A 17,913-nucleotide genomic window follows, 5' to 3' on the forward strand; every position below is an offset into this window, starting at 1 on the left:
TCAAAGGATATAATCGACAGCCTGGTCAATCTATTTCGGGTTGAGGTAGGTCCGGGACAGCGGCCCCGCGGATCCCGGACCTGCTCAATTTTTCTCGTCCTTTATTATTTCCCCCTCGCATATCACTCGCCGTCGAATTAACGTAGATAATTAAAATTAACGTAGATCATTAAAATTAACGTAGATCATTAAAATTAACGTAGATCGTTAGAATTAACGTAGATCATTTTCCCGATTTCTGGTGAATAACCGAAGGGTTAAATGTCCTTTCCGCTATTTTCTGATCCTGACAGATCAGGGACGAGTGGCAGAAAGCAGCGGTTCCTCCCGTGGAGAAGATCAGTCCTCCGGACAATTCCGCGTGCTCCTACGGAGTGTCCTGATCCACTTTAAGGACCCTCACGCCAGGATTCCTCGACTGGGCCAGATCGCCGAAAATCAGACACGTAGCTCACGCCGGAAGGACCCTCTGAAGCCCAGGAGAAGAAGGACTCCGATTCGCCGAAGGACTCCGAAATCACCGGCCCACCTCGCAGGACATCCCCCGAGCTTCTCTCCGGGAATTCGACGTATAGAATAATAATTTCATTAATCGCGAATCATCCGAACGAGCGATGGGATTTCTATTTAATGAAATTCCAAAGGACGAATCGCGGATCCTTTGAACGGGTCTTAGGGTGTTTTCTCGCCGATTTTTACTAATCGCACCGTTAATCGATCACCGTAAATCGAACCGCACGCATCGAGCGCGCACTGCGGCGGGTCTACCGTTAAAAAAGAACGCCAACAAAAGGGATTAACAATGAACATGTCAAAAGGAAACGTCGAAATTCGGTGACCGCGCCGAGTGGGCGCCTCTCACCTACGTCCTAGGCTACACTCTACTAGATAAAGAAAAAGAAAGAAAAGGGGAAAAAAAGGGGGAAGGAAGGGAACTAAGTAAACGCGTAGACGTACAAAGAGGGGGCACGCCGGCATCCTAGGGTAGGATGACACCCCTTTCGATTTTTCACCGAGTGGTCGCTCGTCACCGGGGGGTCTTTTCCCCCCGATCCAATCGCGACGTATAACCACTAAGGAATCCTTTTTACTAGACATTTCGGGTCGCTCGATAGGACTAACCATTAGGACTAATCACTGATTTCGAGTCTCGGGGAGGACCTTTTTCTCGCCCTCTCAAGGAGCCCTCCACCTCCCGGAGGGTTATTTTCACCCGGAGTTAGGTATACACGCGATATCCGTTATCATGTACTCCGAGTACTCGGGGGGTGAGGGGGCTCCTCCTTTAGAGAGGCCCGTCATTTTGAAATGATTTTACCAGTCGAGGCGCTTTAGCGCGATCGAGGCGGAACTTAAAGTAATTAATCGATGACGACGTCAGATAATCATTAGAGGGGGCGAACGCGGTATAAGGGGGAGGCGACGTTTCCGTTGCGTATCGCCAGAAGTACTTTTCTCTCCCCCAAGGGTGGTCTTTACAATTCAGTGCCAAAACCAGAGGGGGGGCTCCCGCCCCTGGGGTCGTGGGGGGAGGCTCGAGTTTTCTCCCAAGCTCAAAGCTCATATTTTCACGGGAACTCGTGTTCACTTTTTTTAAACGGCGGAAACATACGACTCAAGCGTAGGCCAGTAGAACTTTTCTAAGGACACCGGAAACGCTGGGGGCGACACCCCCCGCCCCCCGCCCCCCAACCCCTTAGGGGGCAGCGACGCGACATACAACTGTGCTTAGATCTCAGAAGTTAATTAACTGTAACTATACAATGTCCAAACGCACAAATGGGCATGTTTGGAGACACGTACGGACTGTAAATAGATATAAATAGGACACGTTATCGCGAGGACGAGGATCGGCGTTCGGAAATCCCGTTGGTAGAATGGCAGGTCCTTGGAAGGGATCTTCTTTATCTCTTCCTTGGGGCTGGATAAGTCGTTATCAACGGGATCCGGGGATTAACGAGAGAACAGGCGGGGGACGATGCACGGCGACTACATAGAAAGTTTTAATAAGTAATTATTAACGAGGATTACTGGGAAAAGAGGGACTATCGATACTCTTTACTGTAAGGATACCTAGCGAATGGCGCACCGGAGACACACACACCGTTTATACGTATTCGTGGATAGACGCACTCGACTCTATGAAATATCGTACTCGCGTGTCAAATGCGTATGTCTGTTCGCATAAGACTCGCTACTATCTCCTATATGAGAGAAATGGACAGCCGCTTCCCTTCGGCGTCGTACAGAGAGGCTTACCAAGGACGTTTTCATTTTACCGATAACCGATAGCGCTCGAATTATCATTAGCAATATCCTTATCGGAACTTCCCCCTGTCTCTTCACATTTGATATATATATTTTTTCTTTTTTTTTTTCACGGTGTTCCGCACAAGGAGGCTGAACATTTAATTCGATGATAACTAAGGACGTTTTCATTTTACCGATACCGATAACGCTCGAATTATCATCAGCAATATCCTTATCGGAACTTCCCTCTGTCTCTTCACATTTGATATATTTTTTTTTTCTTTTTTTTTTCGCGGTGTTCCGTGCAAGGAGGCTGAACATTTAATTCGATGATAATCAAGGGCGTTTTCATTTTACCGATACCGATAACGCTTGAATTATCATTAGCAATATACTTATCGGAACTTCCCTCTGTCTCTTCACATTTGATATATATTTTTTTCTTTTTTTTTTTTACGGTGTCCCGCGCAAGGAGGCCGAACATTTAATTCGATAAGGTGATACGAAAGGGTCATTCGATCCGTATCAAAACCTGAAAATAATCATATAACTATTCCCTGCCGAATATAATTTGAAAATGAAGGTCCTGAAACTCGGGAGATGTGAATTTTCGAGGGGAAAAAAAAGGAAAAAGAAATACTCCTCTTCCTTTGTTCCCATCCGGAGTAAATGCAGAATGTATTTTAATTTAATTTAAATATTTAATTTCAAATTAAATATTTTAATTTAAAAGTGGGGATTTTTCGAGTTTCAAGACCTCCGTGATTATGAGCTAATGATTGGAATTATTCGGCCCACTGTGCGGAGGAGTCTTATCAATATTTCGGCATTTTTGGTACATATACATTTTCGTAAGACCTTGGATCCTTAACTCTGTACACGCGGGGGGAGGTGTCTATCTATCGAGAGGAATCGGTAAGACGTAATTGAAATGTATGGAAAAGGGATTCTCGTGGAGGACTTCGAGACGAGGACGAGACTCGGATTACGCGGCGGAGACTCAAGGTGGACGCGTAGTGATAAAGAGCATTATTTAACGAGATTTACAACGTAGAGAGCGAGGTATCGTTAGAGAACTTGTATAATACTAAGTTTAGAGCTCTTCAGTTATCGTTTGATGTTAGGGGACCGAGTAACGTCGAGGGTGATAAGTAATCTCTATCGCGTTAAACTCGTAATCGCAATTCGCGAGGAGAGAGAGAGAGAGAGCGCCGAAATCGGATCGCCGTTGAGAATTTCATGCGATGGATAATTAGCCGAGGATTAATTGACGACTCTTCGAAATATCGATCTTGCACTGCCTAACGATAGTCGGCTCGTACTTCCCTCGGCCGGTGAATCAAAAAAAGGACACCGGGCCGGGGTCCTTACTTCTCGTTTAGCGAGTACAGTGGTTATTAGGGAGGTTTATAAAAATTAATCCCGCTCCAAATCCGCGGGGATTCGCAACGACGGCGGTTTTAAAACTCTGTTTAACTAGACGACATTGCTGGAACAATGATTTGTACGCCTTCTATGAAGGAACTTAGTATATTACGTTACCTAATACTCGTAAGCACATTATCTGAATAAATATTATTTACAAGAAAGGTGGATGTCCTCCGTCGAGTTGGTTCGTTCTCCGATCCTTAGAATAGATTTAGGAGATTTAGGAAAATTTGGGAAATTTACAGCGGGGCCGAGAAGGACGAGGCGAAGGAAGGACAGGTAACGATTAGGAAGAAATTAAGGAGGAGTGATAAAAATGAATAGCAGGGAATTTTGCAGGATGCCGGGTTATATACCATATTTCATTGTTATCGACTGCCAGGACGTAACGCGATGATAAATGTCCCGAAATTTCAGGACTCGCCTAATGAAAATCGATCCTTTTTGGCGGCGAGAAATCCACGGTAATTCATAATCCATCCCGTTAATTCGTTCGCAAACTTTCCCATTCGATACCTGAAATGCGAAAATAATTACCGATTAATTTTAAAAAGGATCCAGGAAAGGAGACATAATCCTTCACTAATTGTCCTCGTGTGGCGTAGAATGGAGACTGCATGAATTCGTTCGCAAACCTTTCCCAATTCGATATCTAAAATGCGAAAATAATTACCAATTAATATTAAATCCCATTCGATATCTAAAATGCGAAAATAATTACCGATTAATATTAAATCCTATTCGTTATCTAAAATGCGAAAATAATTACCGATTAATATTAAAAAGGATCCAGGAAGGATTCCCCTGTCCATTTCCGGCCTCCAGGAGGACGGAGCGGATCTATCCCGGAAATCCCGAGATTCTTCATTCCAGGGAAAGGAGACATAATCCTTCACTAATTGTCCTCGTGTGGCGTAGAATGGAGACTGCATGAATTTTGAAAGGGGTCCCTAACGAGAGGAGAGGAGGTGGGAAGGATTCGGAGCGGAAAACACACACATCGATCTGGCCCCGCGCATGCGCAATGCGGGAGCAAGGAGAGGGCAAAACGGGAGCACCGGTGTCCACCCCCGAGCGGGATGTGGACCAACAGGTGAGACGGAAGAGGCACTCCCTTTGACGAGCATCCCTTGTCCACCCTGGACCACTTGGCTCGTCCTGGCTGATCTGGACCGGCAGGACCTCGCATCCTCTGGGGCCCGAAGAAAAGTCCCGGAACCCTGGTGCATCCCTTATCCCGGAATCCCCTTTCGCACCCCGCGAGGAGGGGTGGAAAATGGGGGCCAATGGCCGAAATGTCGATAATTATTTGGGATATCACTCGCCGGCGAGACTCAGTGATAGTGCTCCTGTGATCCTTGCGAATCGATAGGGAGTCGATATTAATTTTTCCATATTTTTTTTTTTTTAATAATCACGGAAAGGAGGGATTCCTTGAGACTGAAGAAGTGAAACTCGAGAGAAGTGCCGGGGACTCTTCCTGTTCCCAGGACTCTATCTCTAAGGAGGAGAGGTCTCTCCGGGTCCTCCGGGATGCTGGGCGGCAAAGTGCGGGAAAACGGGAGTGAAAAAGGATTTGGAAGTCCTGCAGGAAGCGTGCTCGACCGTCCAAGGGCTCCTGCGGTTCTTCGGTGAATTTCCTTTGTTCCCGTCCCCGGTGGAATCGATACCTGGAGGATCCTCCGGGACGCCGATCGGCGAGATGCGAGGAGGAAGTAAGTGAATTTAATTATCGGGAACGGTCCCAGGACTCCCGGGATACGTCGAAAGGTCCTCGGGACCGTTCGGCGGATGCCGAGTGGTTTTTCCCTTAGGAAGAATCGATACTTTGATATCGAGGACCAGGGAGGGGAGCGTGCCAGATTTATCGAGACAATGCCGGGGATTTGTCCCGAGGTCCCGAAATTGCGGTTCGAGGAGGAACCGAGGAGGAACGAATCCCCAACCCCGCGAGCTCTTATCGATAAGTCGTAATCGATAGATCCGTCATGAAGATCCCGGGGAGCGGAGCGCCCAGAGTGGAGGCCACGTGGGCGCTGACACCTGTCAAAAGAGAGAGCCACGACTCGAGGAGGACCTCCCGAGGGAAAATTCGGGAAGAGGTGCCTTCCCCTCGCGATGCCCGGAATTCCCCTCGGAGGAGCTCGTCTCCCTTCCGGGCTGAGCGGCATAATTAGGTCGATTCAAAGTCGATCGATCGAAAGCCAATGCGAGATTGCCGGGATGGGAATTCCTCGGAGCTGTGACTACCGCGACGGACAGGTTAGAGAAATCTGAGAAATTTCTGAAATTTCCGATATTCCCCGTTAAATATACTGCAGAGGGGGGACGCTTTCATGGGAAAGAGTGAAAAGCGGGCTTGATCGATCCCGAGGGACAGGATGCCCCAGGGAAGCGTGCACTGGCAGGGAACCCAGAGGAGGGCCTGCGGCCCTGGAGCGCACTGGAACGTGCAGGTAAACATTGTTATAAAAATTTAAAACGTCGTTTAATTGCGTATAAAAAAAAAAAGAGAAAAGGTGAACACCTCAATCGACAGGTGGTGAGGAGCAAGGTGACGACGCGCTGTCTCTGGCACGCCTGCAAAGCCCTCGGGATAGGCCTTTCCCTGATGCTCCTGGGAGCCTGCATGGCCACCATAGGTGCGTATCGCACCTTCTTATCACTATCGACCGTTCTTGATTTCAATTTCCCCTTCCCCCCTAAATGTTCGACAAACAGGATACTACGCGGACCAGCTCTCGGTGGCCCAGGAAATCCGAGGAAACCTCACCGTCAAGGTGAAGAACGAGACCCGAGGGTTCCACCTGAACAACCTGAGCTACGCGGGGCCCATCGTCATGGGTTTCGGAGGTAAAACCCCCTGGGTGAAAAATAGCCAAGATATAAATATTTAAGAAAAAATATGAAACAATAGATTTCCGAAATTCTCGGGGTTACGGTTCTACTCTTATCGCCGACCCTGAAGAAGGTGCTCGGTGAAGGAATCTTGACAAAGGGGTGCGTAACCGGACTGCGGGAAAAATGTCAATACCGAGGGTGCGTGAGTTAATACACGAATACGAAAAAGAAAAATATTAATATGCCCCCAGAGAGATTTGAACTCTCGACCCCTGGTTTACAAGACCAGTGCTCTAACCCCTGAGCTATGGAGGCTGTCTTCAGGGTCTCCTCTTATCGCTCTATCTTATCGCTCCAATCGAGGTCTCTCTTAGAATCACTGCTGAAATTACTGGAAAAATGTTGGAAATAGGAAAATTTACTTTCAGTTGAAATTTCCAAGCTTCCTTGGGTTTCTTAGGTATTTTTTAAAATTTTTAACCCTGACTATTAAGAGCGCCTATAGGCGCCCGACGTTTGGTCCAATATTGCCTGCACGGTCAGACGAATCTCGCCCATATGTCGAATTGGATCCGGGCTCAAAGGGATAATTTGCTTACAGGATTCATCGTGGTGGCAGCTTGTGTTATGACATTCGAGGCAAGAGACAGCGCAGCCAAGGTAGTGCCTGCTCGATTCCGACACAACCAGAGCACGACCCTGAAGAGCACCTCGAAGAGTCAACGAAGTCGTCGCTCCACGTCGAGCCAAACCACGAGGTGGGACCATCAGTTAGGTCTCTTCCGGGTAAACCGAAGTCCTAGTCCCGGCCGTGAAGTCGCAAGGAAACAGCTGACCGCAGAGTTCGTGAGGTTCTCCAGGTAGAGTTCTCTGATGCATTATATTGACCAGGTACACTGTTAAACAAATTTATAAAATTCATACACTTTTAGTACAGTAGTTCGTGAGGTTCACCAGGTAGAGTTTGTGATGCATTACGTTGCCCAGGTACACTGTTAAAAAAATTCATACACTTTTAGTACAGTAGTTCGTGAGATCTCCAGGTACAGTTTCTGATGCATTATATTGCCTAGGTTCACTGTTAAAAAAATTCATAAAATTCATACACTTTTTAGTGCAGTAATTCGTGAGGTTCTCCAGGTAAAGTTTCTGATGCATTACATTGCCCAGGTACACTGTTAAAAAAATTCATACACTTTTAGTACAATAGTTCGTGAGGTTCTCCAGATAGAGTTCTCTAATGCATTACTCTTAAATTTGCTCTTAAATATTTTAAGGACTTTTATAAATTACCGCAATATTCTCGGTCATACCGCTCGAGCTTAAATTCTAGAGAATTTAAATACCCAATCTCCAGGAGCCTGCACGACCGCACCGGAAGCTGCGCCCTGAAGAAGAGCCCCAGCGCGCCGAGTCTGGTCGAAAAGCGTTCCCCGAGGTCCAGGCCCCCCAAGTACGCAGGATGTGCCCTGTTAAATCCGGAACTCCTCCAGAGACATGCCCTCTCGGTCGACAATCCAGGATACAACCCTCAGGTACGTTTAATTCCAAGTAGGGTAAGAATTTAATTAATTCATTCCCGTACAATTAAAAAAATTCATACACTCCCAGTACATAAGGTTGTACTACAACTATAAATTTCATAAAAGTGAATTAGTATACAATTGTTGCAAACTTCTAAATAAATTTACAATTTTACGATACTATTTTAGAGTTTTGTGAAATTATTACTCTCTTTTCTTTAATAATTTTATTACATACGTGTGTAATAAATGTATAGCACATGTTATATATTTTATTTGAAACCGTGTTATAAAATTAATATATCATGTCTGAATAAAAGTTCCATAAAAAAAGTTATAAAATTCACAGAATTTTTTTTAACCCTAGGCTACTAAGAGCGCTTACAGGCGTCCGACGTTTGGTCCAATATTGCTTGCACGGTCAGACGAATTTCGCCCATATGTCGAACTGGCTCCGTTTTCAAAGGATTAACAGTGTGGACCTAATGATTTAATCCCGGTGTTCTTATCAGGCGAGCAGTCGGGAGAGTCTGGAGAGGCGGAAGATGAGCGGAAGCCAGGCGTCCATGGCGATGGACCTTCACATCCCTAACCGAGGTCCTGTGACCCTGAGAGTAAAGGACCGTTCAGACACCGCGAGGAGGCACCAGCTGTCCAGGCAGGCGAAGATCGAGGACGAGGAGACGGAGCCTCGACGAGGAAGCCACAGCTGTTCGCCGAAGCTCCCAGGATACAGCAGATATCCTGACGACTTCCTCCCGAGGAAGCGGAACTCCGTGGACCTGAAGCTCCTGGAGGAGCTGGACGCCCGGAGGGTGGGTCGGGACTTCAGGAAGGTCTCCTCCCCGAACTTCCGGAAGATGTCCTTGGACAGGATCGGTGGAGAACGAAGGCTGGACCAGCGGACCCCGGTGCCCAGGAAGGCGAGCCTGGAGTCTCGGAAGAGCCCCGACTTCCGGAGGACCGACTACAGGAAGTACTCGATAGAGAGGTTCACCGCCGACTGCGCGAAGTACCTCGTCGACGTCGAGGTCAGGTCCAGGGCGAACAGCGGGGAGAGCAGGAGGTCCAGGCACCCGAAGCTGCACCACTCGAGGTCCGACGACACCAGGAGGAGGTCCTTCGACCGGCACCGGAGGGACTCCCAGTCCAGCAGGTTCTCCTTGAACACCCAGGTAGTATCTTTAAATTCTCGAGAAGATAATAATTTTTAAAATTATTAAAAATTATTGTCGAATGTGATTTTTAAAAAAATCGACTTATGTCATTAAAAAAAAATCGACGTGTCATTTAAAAAAAAATTGACGAATGTCATTGAAAAAAAAATCAACGTATGTCATTTAAAAAAAAATCGACGTCATTAAAAAAAATCGACGCATCATTAAAAAAAATCGACGAATGTCATTAAAAAAAAATCGACGAATGTCATTAAAAAAAAATCGACGAATATCATTTAAAAAAAAATCAACGTATGTCATTTAAAAAAAATCGACGAATGTTATTTAAAAAAAAATCGACGAATGTCATTTAAAAAAAATCCAGTTCCCATAAATGCTCGTCGGTTCCTGGGGAATTTGATCCCTGGTTATAGTCTCATCCTCGGTTGCATTACCCGGGTAATAACGTATTAAAAATCCCACTTTCAGGCCGTCCTGGAGGGATGCGGACCGGAATATGAATTAAAGTATTTCGCCACGGCGTCTCTGGACACCGAGGAGAGCAGGGCCGAGAATTCGGACGACAGCCACGTGGTGGAGGTCGAGGACGTCGCGGGTCACTCCTCGGAAGGCCCTGCAGAGAACGACGCCCTCCTGGAGGAGCCAGAGCTGGAGAACCTGACGGAGGTCGAGGTAGAGACGACCGAAGCGAACTTGGAGAGACCCGAGAGTGAAACCGCGAGTCCTGGAGCTTCCTCTGGAGCGGAAGAAGTAGAGGCCCCCTGGGACCAGGATCTTCCAGACCCTGAAGAAAACCCGGAAAATCCCCGAGATAACGTGACCTCCAAAAAATCCTCCGGTGCCGACGAAGAACGTCCCGAGACTATCCTGGAATAAAATGCAGGAGCTAAGACACCCTGGAGGAATCATCCTCTATAAAACTGACCAGGAAGGTACCTCATCCTCACTTTGTTAACGTAAAATCATGAATGAAAAGTTTCCTCAGGAGATATCACTCCTTTATATATATTCATTTCTCCAGGAATGGAAAGGATATTCCAGAGGAAGAGCGAGGAGGGAACGCCCGGAGGATTCCTTCGACCCTGAAGAGGATGGACCTGGCGACGAGCTTCGAGAATGCTAACCTAAGATATCGACCGAGCGAGGTCTCGCGGTCTCTGGGTTTTCTCCTCTTTTAATTCATTGTTTATCCGGGATTCTTCCGGTTATCGGCCTCTTTTCGGGCATCTCTATCTTCGCGAGGCCTCGCTCCGATGTTGATAGCGTTGCGTTGATAGGGATTTTTTATACCGCGTTTTGCATCTCCCACTTGGAGGAACTCTACGCTTTTCGCATTTCTGACAATCCTAGGAGCCTATCGACCCTATCGCCGATAAGAGATCGAACCTCGAGGGACGGATCGCTTCCAGCGATTCCATTAGCGCCTCCACTATGGAAAGGATCGGTCCCCCGGAAATCTCCAATCGATACACCAATTGATCTCCAATTGATTGATTGATTATTGATTGACACTCTATTTCCGATCCACGACTGACGGCAGCGAGGTCATTATTTCGAATTGCGTTTTGTAACGAGACAATCACCTTTCCTATCCGATCGCCGCGAGACTATCCAGGTCGATCGCGTTATCGCTGTCGATCGTACCATATCAGTCACTGATAACCACCCCGATCTAAGACTTCGACGGTTCCTCGGGACTTTAACGAACGGCCTAGGGAATTAATGAAAAAAAAAAAAACGACCGAGCTCGGAGACTCTCTTTATAAAAATCGATTACACGTCAAATTTGCACTTTTATCCGGAAACAGGAAGGCAAAGAATAAGATTAGAAGAGCCTCGAGATTCGGCCGCGAAGAATGGGTAGCCGGGAACCGTTATCGTGTTATCTCCTTGAGAATTAATTCCGGTGTAAATATATTTTTGTATCCCGTGGTGGCTCTCCGAAGTGGAAATAAAAAAGAAAGGACAGGAAGAAAAGAGAGAAAAGGAAGAAAAAGAGGAAGATAGACACGTAGAAGGTAGCGCCGGTAGATTGATGTCTTGCCGTGAGTGTCGTTCTCGTTGTTGCCGTTTTCAACCGATAAAGGAAGGGAAAAGGAAATAAGAGGAGAAGAGGAGAGACCGTTTCCCACTTCCTCGAGGGTTCCGCGAATCTACGCGATGTAAATATCCAAGTGTTATCGTCGATTTGTAACGTTGCACTTATACTGTACGAGTTCCTCGCGCAAATGTACTTGGCTCGAAACTCTACCGAGTTTCTTGATATCGTCCCCTCGCCCCGAGGGGAATTTACTCGAACCGAGGGAAAACATAATCGAACTGTGATCGAATTGTACGTTACTATATTAGGGGGCTCGGAAAGGCCCTTAAAGATTAACCCCGCGAATGATAAGGGCGGAATGCCTGGTATCGCGGCAATTACTTCGTTGTCAAACTCCTGATATGTAATCTTTGCATGCTGGCTGTTGTGAGACGTCAATAAAAAGGGACGATGAAAACGTTAAGGTGATGTGAAACTCCTCGAGGAACTTTATCGACGTTGGTAAAGAAGACTTATCTAAATACCTACGTTGCCGACGCTCGTTTTTATATCGACCAGCTGTGTCGAATTATATTGGGTGTCTCCGTGCCACCTCCTCGGATGTCCTATGATCCTGGTAGAAATCGAAAATTTCGACCCCTAAAATTTTTGCCCGGGAGGAACTCTGTGCCACCTCCTCGGTTGTCCTATGTTCCTGTTAGAAATCGGAAATTTCAACCCCTGAAATTTTTACCCGGGAGAAACTTCGTGCCACCTCCTCGGTTCTCCTATGATCCTGTTAGAAATTGGAAATTTCAACCTCTAAAATTTTTGCCCGGGAGAAACTCCGTGCCACCTCCTCGGTTGTCCTATGATCCTGTTCCACCTCTGGCGCTTTCTAACAGGATCATAGAATAACCGAGGAGGTGGCACGGAGTTTCTCCCGGGCAAAAATTTCAGGGATTGAAATTTTTGATTTCTACCAGGATCATAGGACAACCGAGGAGGTGGCACGGAGTTTCTCCCGGGCAAAAATTTCAGAGGTTGAAATTTTCGATTTCTAACAGGATCATAGGATAACCGAGGAAGTGGCACCGGTTTCCTGAGCAAAAATTCTAAGAGCAGAAATTTTCGACTTATAACAGGAACATAGGACAACCGAGGAGGTGGCACTTAGGTGGACTTTCAAGGATCAGGAATAGGCGATTAGAGGATTCTCTAGCCATGCCCGTCTAATTAAACGTACTCATTGTCATCATTTAATATCTCCCTTTATTACACTAACAATTGTACAATCTATTATACAAGTGTCGCAAGTACATGAGTTCCTGAGCTCGTTCAAGTTGTCCAGTCTTGTCATTAAATCCATCGTCATTAATAGTCATTAAACCCATCATTGTCTAAACCGGGCACTCGACCATGCGCTCGAGAAGCCTCTTACCAGGCGTTCAGGTGCATGTACCTGGTACCTTTCCATTTAAGACTCCTCGTACACACTGAATACACTTGTACAAAGCGACCGGATACCCTTTTCCCAGCCACCCGTTCTCGTTCCAGGGCATTCCGGGCACCGGGCACCCGTGTGTTCGGGCACCTACCGCGAGGTCTCGCGTCGATCGCCGATGAGATCACCGCATTTTACGGCGGCAGGTGTTCCGGGCAGGTGGAGGCGTCCGCGCGACAAAGAGGGACCCTCGGATGGATCCGGGGAATCGGCCGGCCGAGGGAGACGGAGCGAGACCGCGGAGAGAGGAGGACCTCGCGTGCCTCGACTGGCTAGCTCAGTCGTGCCCCGTGCATCGAACTCTTCGGAGCCGGTTCTACGGTCGAGGGTATCCAAGGTTCCAGGATCCGCGACCTCATCGGTGGGACCCCGGAGGAGGGTCCCGCGCTCCCTCGGGATGGCTTCCGATCGCTTCCACAAGTAAGGGCCGACGATAAACTCTAACTGGTCTCGAACCTCGAGAAAGGAGGAAGTCCAGGATACATCGGCTCGACCCACGTAGAGCGACTCTCGTCCCTGGACTCTGGTCCCTCGCCACCTCGACCGGTTCCCTGGCACCTCCACCTGGAAAAAGTAACATTGGTATTTCGTCCAGTCGCGCGCTCCTTCTTCTTTTTTTCTTTTCTTTATACATACGGAATGTCTTTCTCCCCTTTTCTGATATTCCTCCACCCGGTCCCCGGAACCGGATCCAGAAGGAAGGCCACTTTCCAATTGCGTGCCGATGACTTTTCGCCAGGTCGCGCGACCCGGACGCTTTAGGCCCCGTTCGCACGCTCGGGATTTCTCGGCGGAGAGGTGGGAGGAAGAGGAAAGAGAAATATATATATATATGGAAGAAATATATATATATATATATATATATAATTGGAGGGCTACGATTCCCCGAGGAAGCGGGAGCCCTTGTAGGGGTCGCGATCGATGCGGAACTCTCCAGGTGGAGGGAAGCCAGGTTTTTGCCAAGGGTGGCCGAGGTACCGAGGGGCCGCAATCGTTACGTAGGGTTTAGGGTCGTCCAGGTGTGAATTCGCCGAATGACGAGCGAGGGGGAGAAAAGTACGGAAAGGAGTCCTGCTGTCGCGACAGGTGCCGGTCCTATTGTCTCTGCCGATGGAGCACCGTGAACTCGAGTTCCCATAATTCGGCGAGATCCCCGAGGTCGCTCCTTTTCGCCAAGGGCATCCTTCGGAGAGAGGATCTCGCCCTGGTGGGGAAACAGGTTGCAGGACCTCCTCTCGTCTCTTCTTTCTTCATGCTTGTCCGTTCTAACGTGGCGAGTCCTGGATCCTCCAGGAGGATCGAGATCCGCAGAGAGAGGGACTCAAGGATGAACTTTAATCCCGGCCGACCTTGGTCCTGGACGTGAGAAACGACCTCGTATCTCCTTCACTCCTCGAGGTTTATTCTCCTTTGTACTTCTGCCCTTCCTTCCTCTCCGCTTGCATACCTCGCCGTGTCTGCAAAATCCTACAATAATTTCATCCAATTTATACACAAACTTATTATTTATTATTATTTATTATTTAGATATTCACAAATAGAAAAACAATAGTTTAATTAAACGGAGGAAAATGTTTAACCTTTTGTCTACTAAGAGTGCCTAAAGGCGCCCGACGTTTGGTCCAATATGGCCTGCACGGTCAGACGAATTTCGCCCATATGTCGAAATGGCTCGTGTTTAAAGGGTTAAATTAAGGTAAGACAATGGCTCTCAGGTCGGCGCGCGGCGAAGTGACTCTCTCTCTCTTGCGGAATTATATTCCGAGATAATTAGTGCAAATCCGAGTAATCAGATCGAGGAAGTGGCAAATCGTGCCGGAGCTTTCCCGGAGGTAATCGGAGCGGACCCAGAAGAGACGGCGAGGCGCCCCTTTAAACGTCAGAATCAGCTGATCAGCGCCAGAGTCCCCAAGGGAGGACGAAAGAGACGCTGATTACTAATCACTCCTTTAAACGTCAAAATCAGCTGATCGGCGCTCCTGTAAACGTCATAATCAGCTGATCAGCGCCAGAATCCCCAAGGGAGGACGAAAGAGTCGCTGATTACTAATCACTCCTTTAAACGTCAAAATCAGCTGATCGGCGCTCCTTTAAACGTCAGAATCAGCTGATCAGTGCCAGGGTCCCCAAGGTAGGACGAAAGAGACGATGATTACTAATCGCTCCTTTAAACGTCAAAATCAGCTGATCAGTGCCAGGGTCCCCAAGGTAGGACGAAAGAGACGATTATCCCTAATTTCTACCTTTCCAGGGCAGCTCGCGAGGACGCGGTGTGGATCCTTCACGAGGCAACGAAGAAGGACTCCAATGCGAAGGACGAGCTGGGAATGACGCCGACGCTCTGGGCGGCTTATGCAGGACGCGTCGAGGCGCTGACGGTCCTCATCGCGAAAGGGTAGGTAGATCTTCCCGGAGAAGATCACTCCTGGCCTCTAAAAAAAATCCTCGATGACGTCCGGACGAGGGGACAAATACGGATACCCGACCGGACGCACAGGACGCAGGCCGACACTTATTATTAACCCTGCAGGAAGGAAATCGGGGGGAGAGGGGGGTCGGAAACAATCAGCCAGGCAACAAAGTGGAACCGAACAAAGGGGAACGATCGGTCGCGGTTATTCGATGATACCAAATCTACGGCGACCCTGCAGACGTTGTTTCTGGTTCGATCCTCCCAGGGGGGTGTCTTCGGCGCCGAGGACCCTGCAACTAATGAGAACCGATGAACGATTTCAGGGGCGACCCGGAGAAGACCGACAACTTCGGGAACACGGCCCTCCACCTGGCGGCAGGTAGGGGCCACGAGTATTGCGTGCAGTACCTGGTGAAGCTCGGCTGCAACATCTGGGCCCTGGACATCGACCGGCACTCGGCGTGTCAGCTAGCCTCGATAAACGGCCGGGAGAGGATCCGCCAGTTCCTGGACATGGCGCAGACCCACCAGGAGTTGCAGAACCGGAAGCGAGCGAAGATGCAGCGCGAGAGGGCGGAGAAAGACGCTGAAAAAAGGTACGAGATACAAGACGTGATCGATACCAATGGTCTGACTCCACTTGCGCTGGGAAGACGTCGGGACGTCTTTGATAAAAAGCCGCCAAAGATAACAATAAGCGTCTCGCGGCGAGATAAAGTAGTTGGAAGTGGTTGGCAATATATCAGTTAGCAGCGCAAGTGGTTAAGTCGGGACTTAACTGGGTTCCCCAGGTTGAAGGAGTACATGAAACGCGAGCGGGACGAGGAGATCAAGGCGGAGAAGGAGCTGAAGAGGCTGCTGAAGGACCGGGCGAAGCTGGACGAGGGCTCGAATCGGTCCGGGGTTCTGCCGCACCGGCCGAGCATCCTGACGTTCAAGGGTAGAGTGAAACCCTCGCCGACCTTCAGCGACATCGTCGGCACGGCGACGAAGAGGCACGGCAGCGCAGTGGGCAGGAAGGCGATGGCCAGGAAGGCCCTGGACGATTTCAAGGTCGTCGAGGTAAGTGTCCAGCACCTGAAAAATAAGTCAGAAGGGTTAGCAAGGATAGTCACGAAGAGCGAGGGGAAGACGGGGTGGAATCCCCCGTTCTTCGAGGAAAGGAAAAAGAACGAGGACCTAGATTACCGTATTTCAAAGGTCGAGGTCGACGGCAAGAGGTCGGTGCGCAGTCTGACCGGCTTCAGGAGGGACTCCGAGGTGATGTACGTAGGGACGTACGAGACCCAGGCCCAGCAGCAGGGCAGAAGAGGGCGCGTCTCGGACGTCTGGGGTACCCTGGGCAAGGCACAGAGCACTCCGGACCTCCTGGGGGACCGAGGCTTCTCCGAGGAGGAGGAAGAGGACCCGGAGGACGAGGAGATCGAGCCGAGGATCGCGGAGGGCTCGATCCTGCTCCAGGAACCGACCAGCATCTTCGCCCCAGGGTTTGGATCCGTGGCCTTCCGGCGATCGGTGTGTACCTAACGCAATCTCAGGTACATCCTTAAGGTCGACCATTACCGCCTGGTTTCCTGGTTCCCCAGGCATCGACGACTCTGGACACCCTGCCGATGACTCAGGTGGACGTGCACAGGCAGAGTCTCGGGGGCTTCGAGGGCTCGACCAACGGGTCCATCAATGGGCTCCGGAAAAGCACGAACGGCCTGAACGAAGAGGTCAGCATCGGGAGTGCCGGGAGTCTGGCCAGGAGGCAGAGCATCTGGGAGGACGACCCACCCTCCGGTAAGCGGTCCACGTGCCCTGGAGCCATTTGAATCCCCTAAAACCGAGTAGAGATTAAAATCGAGCGATCGCCCCCAGACGACGAGGAGGAGACCGACGAGGAGTGGACGCCCCTGCAGAGGTTCCTCGCGGCGAACAATCTCACCTCGATCCAGAGCATCCTGGAAGCCGAGCAGATCGACCTGGAGGCTCTTATGCTGTTGACCGAGGCCGACGTGGGGGCCTTGAAGCTGCCTCTAGGACCCAGGAGAAAACTCACCAACGCCATCGCCAACAGGAAGAAGGCCCTGGAGGCTCCGGAGACCGTCATCAGGGACAGCAGGCTCTAGGATGGGCCTCCAGGTTAAATTTCCTCGAGGCCGAGCTCGGTCCTCCGGGGAAGATCCGCGCCGTCCGAACTGCAGGAGGTACCGGAGAACCTGACCTGGTTCCCGTCTCTCTTCAAGTGCCTAAAACCTACGATTAAATTGTACATACATTATTATAATAAATCCAAGTGCATCTCACAGAGCCAGGGGTATCAGCATCTCCTCTTCCTCGACGTAAGGTGAGACTCTCGGGGAAGATTCGCCCTCTCTCAAGGGTGGGCACCAGGGGTTCAACTCCGTCCAACCACCGTATCGTTTTTCCTCGCAGTGTTTATTTGTAAATGATTATCATACAAACAAGAGACGCAAAAAATATACAAGCTTCTTGTGTGTCGCAAAAAAAAAATAACAGCACCATCTTCGTATTCCTCCGCGCGACGCGAGGCGTCCCCTCGGTGGCCGCCCCTAACCTCCTCCCTGGTCGCCCTTATCACCCCCGTGCCTTATCACGAGCCCTATTGCCTCCTGTCCGCAATCCTCGCGCGGTGCGTCCCTTCCTCGAGTCCTAAAACCGTCGCGAACAAAAAGGACCCCAGGGGGGGGGGGGAAGGTGTCTCGTCCTCTTTCTCCCGAATTTCTCCAGATCACAAAAGATCCCCCAAA

At 49.3% G+C, this 17,913-nt stretch overlaps 3 protein-coding genes and 1 non-coding gene across 4 annotated transcripts in view; 3 read left to right on the plus strand and 1 right to left on the minus strand.

Annotated features, from left to right (window-relative positions):
- Window positions 1–906, plus strand: part of LOC105694989 (dipeptidase 1) — a 33,343-nt gene extending 32,437 nt beyond the window's left edge. Inside the window, exon 12 of the mRNA XM_012416191.1 lies at window positions 294–906. Within this exon, the coding sequence (XP_012271614.1) occupies window positions 294–383 (90 nt within the window). The 3' untranslated portion in view covers window positions 384–906. The remainder of the gene's footprint in view (window positions 1–293) is intronic.
- A 5,153-nt stretch (window positions 907–6,059) lies between these two features.
- Window positions 6,060–10,096, plus strand: LOC105694936. The gene is made up of 7 exons (XM_012416078.1): window positions 6,060–6,134; window positions 6,218–6,320; window positions 6,400–6,531; window positions 7,121–7,379; window positions 7,877–8,054; window positions 8,555–9,217; window positions 9,689–10,096. Exons 1-7 carry the CDS (start codon window positions 6,060–6,062, stop codon window positions 10,094–10,096), a joined length of 1,818 nt encoding a protein of 605 aa, XP_012271501.1.
- Window positions 6,762–6,834, minus strand: Trnat-ugu. Its single transcript has one exon. It is a non-coding gene; the product is annotated as a tRNA-Thr (tRNA).
- Window positions 10,097–12,511: 2,415 nt separating the features above from the next.
- Window positions 12,512–17,465, plus strand: LOC105695137 (Usher syndrome type-1G protein homolog). Its single transcript, XM_012416454.2, has 7 exons — window positions 12,512–13,164; window positions 14,996–15,139; window positions 15,481–15,753; window positions 15,949–16,219; window positions 16,358–16,672; window positions 16,744–16,942; window positions 17,021–17,465. Exons 1-7 carry the CDS (start codon window positions 12,863–12,865, stop codon window positions 17,269–17,271), a joined length of 1,755 nt encoding a protein of 584 aa, XP_012271877.1. The 5' UTR covers window positions 12,512–12,862; the 3' UTR covers window positions 17,272–17,465.
- Window positions 17,466–17,913: the final 448 nt, after the last annotated feature.

This window comes from Orussus abietinus, unplaced genomic scaffold (genome assembly GCF_000612105.2).
Source record: "Orussus abietinus isolate OABI.00-Male unplaced genomic scaffold, Oabi_2.0 scaffold35, whole genome shotgun sequence".
NCBI lineage: Eukaryota > Metazoa > Arthropoda > Insecta > Hymenoptera > Orussidae > Orussus > Orussus abietinus.